This window comes from Cavia porcellus, unplaced genomic scaffold, assembly GCF_034190915.1.
Source record: "Cavia porcellus strain 051 isolate PalLab524CR breed Dunkin Hartley unplaced genomic scaffold, mCavPor4.1 scaffold_5, whole genome shotgun sequence".
Lineage (NCBI taxonomy): Eukaryota > Metazoa > Chordata > Mammalia > Rodentia > Caviidae > Cavia > Cavia porcellus.
Window position 1 is genome coordinate 85,189,226 of NW_026947488.1, and position 11,980 is coordinate 85,201,205.

Genomic DNA, 11,980 nt, shown 5'->3' on the forward strand with positions numbered 1-11,980 from the left:
CATTCCACTGAATATGTAAATTAAGAGACATGAGCTTTTTGTATATTAAGGATATAGCATTACCCTATTAAATAACACTGAATTTTTACTTAAACCTTTAAAATTTTCTCCAAAGAGTCTTCTATAGTTAAACTAACACATGTAATTGTCACAATTCTGTACTTACTATAGGTATTTTCATTGTCATCATTTTTCAGATTAGGAAACTGAGCCCAAGGAGATAACTTACTTTCTAAAAATATACTGCAAGTAAGTAGCAGAGCCTGGATTCAAATAATTAAAAGTCCTTACATTTAACCACTGCACTGCCTCTCTATCTTCATAGGTTAGCTGACACTGCAAATGTTACCTTCTTTTTGGCATTTCCTAATTGACTGTTTGAAAATGCAGAAAATCCAGTTGATTTTTAATTTTTTTTTTCATTTTTTCAATGCTGGGTATTCATCCCAGGGTCCAGTGAATGCCAAGCATGTACTCTACCACCAAGCTACATCCCCAGCCTACTTGGCTTTTTAAAGGTAACATGAGTATCTCTGAAGTTACTGTTGTAGCCAGGTTTTACAAGGGAAAAGATTTAATACAGCACACATAATTTATAGGATTATTTTATAATATTCACCCAAAGAGTCAAATGCATAGAGTGATGTTATCTGTCAACACACAAGAGATGCAGAGAATCTGGCTGAAGACCTAGACCCCGTGGCAATGTCCTCCATGAATCCAGCTGGAAGCATAGAGCCCGAAACAATGTCTTATGCAAGTCTGTATCAAGAAGGCCTAAAGGTCAGCGGTAAAAATGATAAAGTCTGCACAAGTGGGGTGAAAGATCTATGCCAGCAGACTGAGGGATCTGCACTGGAGCCGGGAAGCAAGGCTCAAAGTGAGGCATAGAGCTCCCCCAAAGAGAAATGCAGCCATTCTCAATGATATTGAGAACCTTAATTTCTCTGATGATGGAAACAGCTGAGTTCACATCAGAAAAGCTCGAGTGACAAGCTTCTCCAGAAGAATCAATAGCACACTGTCTTCCCCTCCAGGGCTCCTTTTTATGCTGTTAGCAACAATCCTCAGATGGCTTTCCATACCCAGCTCCACTCTGACTCAGTTCAGCTGAGTGTTACCACTAGTTAATCCACTACAGTTACTAAATTCTCTTTTTATTTCCAATAATTGATTTATTTAGTCTGGCCTATTTTTTGTTTGTGCTTTTGTTTGTTGATTTCATATATTAACTTGCTAAAACTGACAGTTTTAACTTTGCCTTTCCAATACCTAAATCTCTCACTTCTTTTTCTTTCCTTATAGCACTGGCCAAAATCTCTAACATAGTGCTGAACTCTATGTAGCAGCAGTCATAGGCAGAGATTGTCTCTTATACAAAAGACACGTTATCGCCGCAGGAAGTACTTGTTTCATCGTGGATAGAATACGTACACTACATCAGAAAAATGTTTTAGGAGGTGTGGGTTAGAAACTGTATCTGGTGGCAAAAATTCATCTGAACAAAGGTCCTGTATTCATCTCTGTAGTAGAAATTGCTTTTCTATTGAACATAGCTCTTCTAACAACTGAGCTGTGATAAACTCAACTTCATTCTGACTTTAAGTACTGTAAAATCCTAACCCCCTGTGCCACAACCCAGTTCTGCACCTGCCACTGATTTCACATAAACCCTTAACCACAATCTCTCCTAACAAGGTCAGTTGGTGTGGGTCCCCATGGGGAATTCACAGACAGCAGCATGGAAGGGGCCTTAGTGACTTAGTAAGTGAATATCTTACTTCATGCACATCTAAAAGTCCCTCAAGTACTGCCTCATCACCTTGGAGCAGATAATTCACCCCCCGGAGGCTGAGGCCAACAGCTGAGTCAGGGGCCTGGCCAGACCAGTGCCACGTGAAGACTTCCTCAAGGGCCTCACAGCCCTGTCTTCCGTAGAGGCCAGCCCAGCCCTCTTCATGATAGCGTCTCAAGGCTCACATTGAACTCCTTGATCCAGACTTCCATGGAGACCAGAGACAAGAAGAAGCACCCAACAGCATCTCCTCATTGAGATTGGCGCATCTGCACAAAGGTCACAGCTCCAGACATGAGCTCCTTGGCATTGAGTGTATCCAGACCCACTGGAGGATCCAAGCTGGTGGCCAAACAACCCCTGTCCCCTACACACACAGTGACTAATGCTGGGAGTAGAAATGAGTGAACAGAAAAGTCCCACAAGAACCTCACACTCAGCACTTCCAGAATACAACTTTTCCCTGCCTGCTCCGAACTCACTGCCCTCTTACAGTAACCTCTGCCGCAAGAACTGCAATGACCTCTATTGCCTGGACCCCAGAAAGCTCCCACCACCCTCAAAACAGAAGCACACTCCTGATTAGGCCTCTACCACCTCACCACAAGGCAACTCCAGCTGTCCGCCCTCACACTGCAGATACACAAGAGCCCCCGCACCCCCAAGCCCTGCCTCCCTGCGCCCTGCCTGACTGGGCTCTGATTCCTGGGCTAGAACCTTCACCTGTCCCACTGGGAGGAATCCAGGGCCTACTTGCCCTTTCACACTCAGATCTGGCTCCACCGCTGCTCCCCGGAGCCTTGGCTGCCACCAGGACCCCGCTGTTCCTGCGTGGGTCAGCCTTTCCTCCCAGGAAAAGGGCGCCTCCCCGACAGACCCTAATGTTCTCTCCCACCCCGTCAGAAACCAGATCCCTTGGGAGTGTAGTGACTGAACAGCCATCCTGCTTTGACACTTCATGTTTACAAGACAACCCCTCCGATTTGCTATGGGAGCGCCCCCAAAGCCTGGCACAGCGTCCGGCCAGGGAGCCTGGGCCACCCGAGGGACAGCACGATGATGGGGGATTTGTCCCTCCACCCACCCACCCACCCACCCAGGATCAGACAGTGCTCAGCAGCTCGGGCGCAGCCCGTGCAGGGGAAGCCACCTCTCCCGGCCCTGGAGGCGCCGAGCCGGCAGGCGGGGCTCGGTGGCGGCTGGGCGGGGGCTCCGGCCGAGCCGGAGGATGTCGGGGCGCTGATTTCGCTTTCCCTCCGGCGTGTGGGAGTCGGCGGGACGGTCCCGGAACCGCGGCAGCCGGGCCTCCGAGTTAATCCGAAAGCGGCGCCGCAGCGCGGGCCGGGCTGCCGCACGTGTCTCCGAGAAGCTGATGCAGTGGGAGACAGAGACAGAAAGCAAAGCCCCTGTCCCGGGAAAGTCCTACCGCGCCTCGAGGCAATTATAAAACTCTGGCCCCGGATCAGCTGCCAACCGTCGCCTTAACCTGGTGCTCTCACCGGTCCGCGATCAGCTGCAGCTCCGTCTGCACCGCCGGCTCAGCATGAGTCCTTTGCGCAGTGAGTACCGGGCTGGATGGGGCTGGACAGGACAGCAGGCAGGAAGCCCGGCTGGCCCGGGAGCGCCTGGCAGGCAATGGGCAGCCGCTAGACAAGAGGAAAGGAGGCTGGGCAGTCGCCCTGAGCTGGATGGGACATTGTCTCTTTTCATTGTGGAGCTCTCATTATGCCCACTGCACACGCAAAAATCTGAGTCCCAGACTGAGTAAGCAGGCAGTTCAAACCCAATTCAGGGTCTTTTATCACTCTGCTGTTTTGAAAACACAGTGGCCTGAGGCTGAATCAGTCCCTTGACTGCCGGGCCTCAGTTTCCCCATCCAAAAGTAAAGGCTTTTTCTGAGGGCACACTGAACCCAGAACCCCTGTCCCAGCTCATCCAGGGTGATCACAGGGAGCTGGCTTCTAGCCCCAGACCAGGGTGCTGCTCTCTGAACCTTGATCCCTCTCCCAGGTGTGAAGGGAGGTGTAGCAACTGGGTGGAGGGAGGTTAGTACGGGGAAAGGAGGCGTACAGAGGACCAAGATGGCTGGAGGGGAGTAGCGTGTCAAACCCATGGTCAAGCAGCTTAGCACACCTGATTCCCTTCCAGAGTGCCTCCTTCTGACGAGCCTTGTCCTCCTGGTGAGCTGCAGTTTGGCCAGGAACCTCCCTAGGGCCTCACCAGCACCAGTCACAGAACCGGTCCAGTGCTTTAACCACTCCCAAACTCTGCTGAGGGCGGTGAACAGTGAACTTCACAAGGTGAGCTCCGCAGTGTCCTTCTCCCCACCTGACAGCACTCTGCCTAAACAGGGTCACTGACCCCAAACTGGTGCCCAAAGGAACTGCAGGAAAATCATAATTCTGGGGAAGCAGTCAGGAGAGGCAGAGAACTTTACAAATGGCTTGATTACTTAACTAGAGTCTCAGTGAATTGTGTCCCCAGAGACAGAAAGGACAGTAGTACATTAAAATGGCATTCATTTTGGGTGTGTCTACAGAAAGGAAAGTAGATATTTAGTGTTCTCCGCAGCCTGCCAACATGGATGGAATTTTGTTAGGTGCACGCTGATCTTTTGACGTTGCGTGTTGATCCAGAAAACAGTTACTAGATGCACTGTGTGTGCTATCTGAGTACAAGCTGAATTAGATCGTTTTTTTCACTGTTTGCCATCATCCAGTGGTGGTGACAAAGTTCTGTATTAGAGCAGCACATCCCAGGGAGAGTTGCAGCTGTGTGTCCAGACTTACTTTGGCAAGAAGAGTTGTTTAATTTTCTTTATAACATCATTCTGCCTCCCCCGCCCCCTGCGACTTTGTATTTTAATGCAAACTAGGTTCTATTCCTTTGTGTTAAAACTGCTCCAATTAGCTCTTGCTTTACTGCACATGGCTATAGCAAAGACTAGTGTTTTTACAGATATCCTAGGAGTGGGTAGTTCATCCATAGACTGTTTGCTAAACTACGTCTGAGAACCTGGGTTCCACCTCCAACACACACACCCCAAAAGCGAAGACATTCTTTTATCTTTCTGCTCTCCAGTAAATCCTTCTTGAAATTTTTAAAATAAGTTCAAGGCCAAAAGAGAGTTCAAAACTAAGGTCAAGGTCTTAACGCCTTTCTTCTTTCCTTCCAATCTTTCACAGTCGACTGTCAATTGCGACTCATGGTTCAATCGATCTTAATTAGGAAGGGGCCTCAGCAAGCAAAACCTGCAGAGATAAGTGCTTTGTTTCCTGGAGAAAGGTTCAATAGGGATGAGATGTGGGTGCTCTGTTAAACAGATGCTGGATGTGATAAAGCTAATTCTTGTAGTCCCAGATGTGGTGCTGAAGGTCAGAACATTCCAGAATTCAATTCGATGTCTTTTATGCCATGACTTTGTCAAATTTTCCAAACTAACCAGCTGCTGTGGAAAAACAGAGGTGGCAGATGCATGGGATTCACAGGCCCACAGGCTTGAAGAGTGTAGCCCACAATGTTTTATTTTATTTTATTTTATTTTAATATTTGATTTGGGTGCCATTGAAAAATTAAACCATTCACAAAAGAATCTAAATTTTCAGCTTTCTTTGATCTTAAAAACCCACACAGGGTTCTTGTACTACTTTTGTCTCTGTCTCTGTCTCTGTCTCTGTCTCTGTCTCCTAGCTCTGTCTCTTTCTCTCTATAACCCCCTTAAATAGCAGTTGCCCGTGGCTGCTAAACACCTAAAGGAGGATGTGTGTATTTTCTGATGCTGCTGTTATACATTACTATAAATTTAGTGGCTTTAAAAAATAATGTTCTCTCTTATAACTTGAGTCAGAAATCTAAGGTGGGATCCTTTGGGCTAAAATCAATGTGCTGGTGGATCTGGCATTCCTGTGGGAGAACAGGAGAATGTGTTCTAGAATCTGCCATCTCCAGATTCTAAAAGCTGCTGCACTCTGAATTCAGATTCCCTTGTACCCACAAAGCCAGCACTGGGATTAACTCACTGATACAGTGCTTGCCTGGCATGTGTGAGGCCCTGGGTTCCATTCCCAGGACCACAGAAGAAAATATAAGCCAGGGAAGAGTTCTCTTTTCTTCCTCCTGCTGTGTCACTCTGACGAATTCCTGCACCTTCCTCTCTCATCCATAAAGACCCTCTTGGTTACACTGGGCCTCCCTCGATCGCCAGGATGGTCCCAGGTTCCAGGGATGAGGTGGTAAACATCTACAGAGGTGAAGGCATTAGATCTCCTACCAAAAAAGGATTGTACTGCTTGGGCCCAGATGTGTTCTGCCCTTTCAGGCCATGGCTCATGACTCATGTAATTCCCTCAGCCTAAAACTCCCCTCTTCTGCCTGTAATGCTCTAATCCCCTCCCTACAAATGGTTGATCTTCCGTGAACCATTTTCTTTCCTCTGTGGCATCTCCTAGAGTGTTAATGCCCTTACTTCTCAATTGCTGACAAGTGTTTGGGCACTTATCTGTTCTCATAGCTAAACATGGAATCCAGTAAAGCATACTACAGTCTTTTTCTTTGTTGTGTCATTAGTACAATAGTGTCTGATGTATATCAGGCTTGTTGACTGGAAAAATAATCTCGAGCTTCAACCAGAAAGTCTTTGCATAATTCTGTTCAACAGTGCTTGCCAGTATGCCGGGAAGATGACATCCGTATGCATATTCATGTGTTGATACTGCAAATTAAATCTCAGCCAGTCTTTAGGGTTTTGAGTGCTTATGATAACCATCAAGCTGTGACCTTAGCCATTCTGCTTTAGAAGTTATGCTTGAGAAATATATTCATTAAACAGAAGCACTTTGGCAAAAGAATAAATGGTTTTCACCAGAAGCAAGCATCACAGTGTGGCATAAATGCTGATATCACAACCTGTTGGGATGATTTGCAGTGCTTATATAATGGAAAGAAAGATGTTAAAGAAATATGCCCTAAATAAAAGGACAGAAGAAGGAGCAAGAGAATGTAAATGACCTATTTTCCCTTATGAAGATCCCAAATTTCCTACAGGTCAAGGAGAGTGACCCAAGGTCAACCAGCTCTGGCCAGGCATTTTACTAGTAGTAGTTGAGTTTCTTGTCATGTTTTCTCACAGGCCATACAAATGCTAGCAGTTTACTCCTGTACTCCTGAAGAGATCGATCATGAAGATATCACAAAAGACAAAACCAGCACCGTGAAAGCCTGTGTACCACTGGAATTAGTCAAGGTATGGAAAATTTCCTCCCAAAGTATGCAGTAAGGTTAAGAGCTGTGTACCAGGATCAGAGATGTAGCTCGGCGGCACAGGGCCTGCCTGGCAAATGTGAGGCTAGGTGTTCAGTTCCTGGTACAAAAAAAAAGAAAGCTATGCACCAAATCTCAGCTGTCAAAAATTTGCATGTTTTTTGTACCCATTAGAAGTTAGATTTTGAAAGCTGAGTGTGGTAGCACCTACTGGTAATCCCAGCATTCATGCTGCTGAGGCAAGAGTGTTATTACAAGTTCAAGGCAGCCTGGACTCCACAGTGAATTCTGGGCAAACCTAGGCTGCACAGTAAGACTCTGTGTAAAAAAAAAAAGTTAGGTTTTGAAAAAGAATTATAAAAAGCAAATTTTTTGTCACAACAATGTAAATATACTTGAAACCTCTAAGTTATGTACTTAACAATACTTGAAATGATGAATTATACATTATGCGTTTTTGCCCAAATTTTAAAAGTTTGAGGTGAAACATCAGGAAGAGTTATATTAAGAATATATTGCTAATTTATTTCATTTATACTACTAGTTCCTCTTAGTTCTTTGAAGAAAGTTTTGTGCTTTTATCCATTTGTTTCTCCTTTGTAAGTCTTTTTTTGTCTCTAACTTGTATTCTGAGTAACATTTTAGCCATTCTTTTAAGATTATGATGTACAGTGTGTTAACTTATAATTCTCTAATTATTTTGTTATGAAATTTTGTTTTTTATAGACTTAAGATGAATGTTTTCTAATATTTTCTTTATACATATCTTTAAAATTGTTAGAGAATTAATACCTTTGATACATGGTTTTTTTCCTCTAGAATGAGAGCTGCCTGGCTTCTGGACATATTTCTTTCACAACCGTAAGTAAAAAAACTAAAGGTTTCCTCCCATGTGATGAATTCAAGTTATTAATGCCTGATTATTCTTTCCTCTAGAATGGGAGTTGCCTGGCTTCCGGAAAGACCTCTTTTATGATGGTAAGAAACACCACTCTTTCTTCAAATGCAATGGAGGGTAAAGTTTTTAGCCCATGTCAATGATTTCTTTTCTATTTTGTCATGTCATTCAGGCCCTGTGCCTTAACAGTATCTATGAGGACTTGAAGCTGTACCAGCTGGAGTTCAAGAACATGAATGCACAACTTTTAATGGATCCTCAGAGGCAGATCTTTTTAGATCAAAACATGCTTTCAGCTATTGATGAATTGATTCAGGTGAGGGCCGTCCTATTAATGAGAGCACTTTTTCACGCTGAAGGTAGCCATCCAGGGTTCTCGACAAAGGGGAATAAAATAACCCCTTCCTGGACCAAGAGAGGTCTGAATATTCCTCCTCGAAAGACCCTGAAGAAAGGGTGCCCTCTACAGGAAGCCCAAATGTGTGCAGGACATTTCTTCCCTTGCTGACCACAAGGCACGACTTAGGCTCTTTCTTGGCAGATGATTTCATGCATTTTCTTCTGTCATCTCCCCAACAACCGTATGGGTCTCTGCAGAGGAGGAAACTGACAGAGAAGAGAATTAAGTCATTCATTAAAGGCAGGATTCCCTTGCTGCACTTCTTACTCCCTTCTAGGGGGCAGCAAATATTGCTAACGTATAAAAAGCTGGATCAGGGCCTCATTACAACACATTTGAACCAAAGTGTGAACAAAATAAAAGAATGACCTATCTTTTGAGACATTCAGGAAGGAATTGATGTGCAATTTGCTGGCCAGTGTAAATGATGTGCTGGTACAAACATGCAAACAGACACATAAGAAATAGGATAAATGCCTTGGTACCTAAGGTGTAGCATGAAAATATGGTGGCAGAAATCACTGTCTGAAAAGGAACTGATTTTTTATTTTTATTACCATGCATTATTTTATCTCTCTCTCTCTCTCTGATACACACACACACACACACACACACACACACACTGTGTGTGCATGCTAGTATCATATTACCTGTTTGAAAGGCAGTGAACTTCATCCAAGTATCAAAGACTCTTACCACGCAGAGACTTGTAGTTGACGAGATAATGGTTCATGTTTAGAACCATAACTCAGGTGATTCGAACAGTGGAATCAATTTTCCCAGTAACCAAGCAACTATACCCAACTATACCCACTGTGCCTCAGTTTGCTTCTCTCTAAAATGGGATGACTTGATGCATCCTATGTGATAAGCAAGTCAGAGTACTGAGCATCACTCAAACTAAAAATCTTGTAATGCTTTCAAATCAAAAGGCTAAACTTAGGAAATCTATGGCAAGGTTTATTTCTCCTGCACAAATATTTTTATAGTAAATGGGTATATCACTGGTAGATGACTCTGATTACTAGCAATCCACAATCTCTGTTCTAAAAAAGATTGGGACTTCTTAATGTAATCTATAAAAAATAAATTAGATATTGCAGCAGATGTCATCTTGACAGAACTGGGCTTTTCTAAAACACAACTCCTGGTGACAATTTTCTAAGCAGCTTTAAAGGTCCTTTCAAAGCTCACCCTGAAAAGCACATGCTTGGAGACGAGTGTTTTCTGTCTCAGATTCCGCTGGCCCTTCTGGCTGGGATGAGGTTTGGGTTGGGCCTGGGAGTGTAATAAGGAACTGTCTTGCAGGTTCCGAGGCCTATATTGTCCTTTCATTTTGGAACACTACATGTCATGCTCCCTCCTTGTTTTTCTAGGCCCTGAATGGCAGCGATGTGACTGTGCCACAAAAGCTTTCCCTTGAAGAACCGGATTTTTATAAAATTAAAATGAAGCTCTGCATACTTCTACACGCTTTCAGAATTCGTGCGGTGACTATCGACAGAGTGATGAGCTACCTGACTTCTTCCTGAAAGGCTGAGGTCCCTCCCGACCTCGGTGTCACTCTCATAAAAATCTTCCCAAAGAAATATTCATAAGCTGGGGGTTAGGAACTGGGGAGGGAGACCGAGACCTGGTGGTACTTAAGCTCCTACAAGAGTCCTCTTGCTTCTATTGCAATAATGTTCCCTGTTGGAAAGGTGGTGGGACTATGTCCACACGATCCCTTTCATCAAGTGACTTTCACATTTATATTTTAATTTTTATTACTGATAAGTTTTTAAAAGTTTTTATGAGCAAATTCCTTCCTGAATTTCTTTCTTTTCTTTTAATAGAAGAGCAAGAATTGATAAGCTATTTCTGGACCAGTGTTTATAGAAACACTCAGGCATCATTTATTTAAAAATATTTATTGATGTATTTTGTATTCATAAAATCATATGAACTAATTTATATTTATTTATATTATATTTATTAAATTATTTTTATCAAGTGGACATGAAACATCTTATAAATGTTGAATAATAAAGTAATGAAATGAAAATTCTTGTGTGTTTTTAATGTAATCAGAACATTTCAGTGTTAAAATACACATTTTGGGAAAACTAAAAACTGTGATAAAATTTAAACCAAATGACTTCCAAAGATGGCCACAATGTCTGCATCCATTTCCCAGTCCCTTAATATCAGTTTTACAAAGAATCTAGTAAGATTAGATGGGCTTAAATACTGAGGTGACCAGTGACTGAGGTGACCATTATGGTTTCTGAGAGTTTGCTTTTTAATTTTTATTCAGCATCTAACTCTAAAGGTAAAATATCCAAAAATGTTAATCACAGGCCTATGACACATAGTGTTTTAGACAAATAATCCTAAAAATCTTCTCTTGAGAAAAATATCACCAAGGACTTCTTAAATTGCTTTGCTTTTTATAATGCTTTGAACTCTCAGGAGGGAGTTTTCTTTTAATTATAAATAGAAAAGCTCTATTTGTCTAAAATTATATAGAACATTTGCCTGTTGTCTTCCATATAGATAACTCGATGACTTAAGAGAGCTCTTCTTTCTGAGCTAAATATTAAATTCCACCTTTTCAATTCTCTAAACCATGTAAATTTTAAAGATTCTCTCCACCAAATGCCATGTTATTTTAGTGCTTGAACAATCCTATTTCTCCTTAATAGAAAGAGCAGAAGATACAAAATATATCCTTGCTGTTCCCCCCACCAGATCCTGTCCTCACCCCCATGAGCCAGCAGGCCCAGGGCTTCCCATGCAACAAACTCGCTCACTGTTCAGCTTGCTCATCACACAGAAGTCACCAGATGCCAAACCCAGCACATCTCCTCCCTTGAGTGATTCCTCCAGAGCCCGCACAAGCTGCGGGTGCTTCCCAGACAAGGGATTCTGTCCTCTCAAGCATGGCTGGCAATTCAGGAGCACCGGCCTGAGAAGAACTTTGTGGCTGTGGAATCCCTCACACGGCACCTGCTACTGTGGGCTTGGAAACAAGAAAGGCAAAGGGTTGGTCTCTTTCATAGACTGAGTCCACACAGAGGGACTCAGTCTTATCTTGGCTCTAGAAGTCACATGAAATACATGCACTTCAGAATATGACTGGCCCAAGAGACATCTTCATAACTGATTTCATTCCTTATCACGTGGCAAGCTCTCTACTACTCTTTTCTTTTAAACCCAAGTCTGCACTTCACCAGCTGTATGGCATGGTCAAGTGGTTTAACGGCTTCCTCCCTGAGTTCTCCTCTCCTGAGAAAGGATGATAAATAATAGTAGAACCTGCATGGAAGGAGCAGAGTAGGAGTTAAATGGAGTGACTCTTGCAAAGCCCTCTCCTGACACAGTCAGTGCACACAAACCCTGGAAAATCTTAAACACTATTACTAGTCATTGGCTTTGGCAATCTTGCCAGACTGCTTAAAACCCTTTTTGCTACTGATTCCTTCTGTAAGATTCTGAGACAATGAGGCCACCTTCACAATGTGGTCATGAGGATTATATGACACAGAGTAGGGCTGGTGTCTTGTCAGTGCTCAGATCAGCTAGTCAAAGGTCTTAGGTTCTTGGCTTGATGGCCTTGACTTGCCGTCCTCCATTGCACTCAGCCTAT

At 43.5% G+C, this 11,980-nt stretch overlaps 1 protein-coding gene and 1 long non-coding RNA gene across 2 annotated transcripts in view; one reads left to right on the plus strand and one right to left on the minus strand.

Moving 5' to 3' along the window:
* The window catches only part of LOC111753420 (uncharacterized), a 27,715-nt gene extending 24,193 nt beyond the window's left edge, over positions 1-3,522 (minus strand). The window contains exon 1 of the long non-coding RNA XR_002788207.2: positions 3,295-3,522. This is a non-coding gene — a long non-coding RNA (uncharacterized LOC111753420). The remainder of the gene's footprint in view (positions 1-3,294) is intronic.
* On the plus strand, positions 3,339-9,884 carry Il12a (interleukin 12A). The gene is made up of 7 exons (NM_001172840.1): positions 3,339-3,354; positions 3,944-4,095; positions 6,924-7,037; positions 7,874-7,915; positions 7,991-8,032; positions 8,125-8,268; positions 9,729-9,884. The coding sequence occupies exons 1-7, from the start codon at positions 3,339-3,341 to the stop codon at positions 9,882-9,884; spliced, it is 666 nt and encodes a 221-aa protein (NP_001166311.1).
* The last annotated feature ends 2,096 nt before the right edge of the window (positions 9,885-11,980 follow it).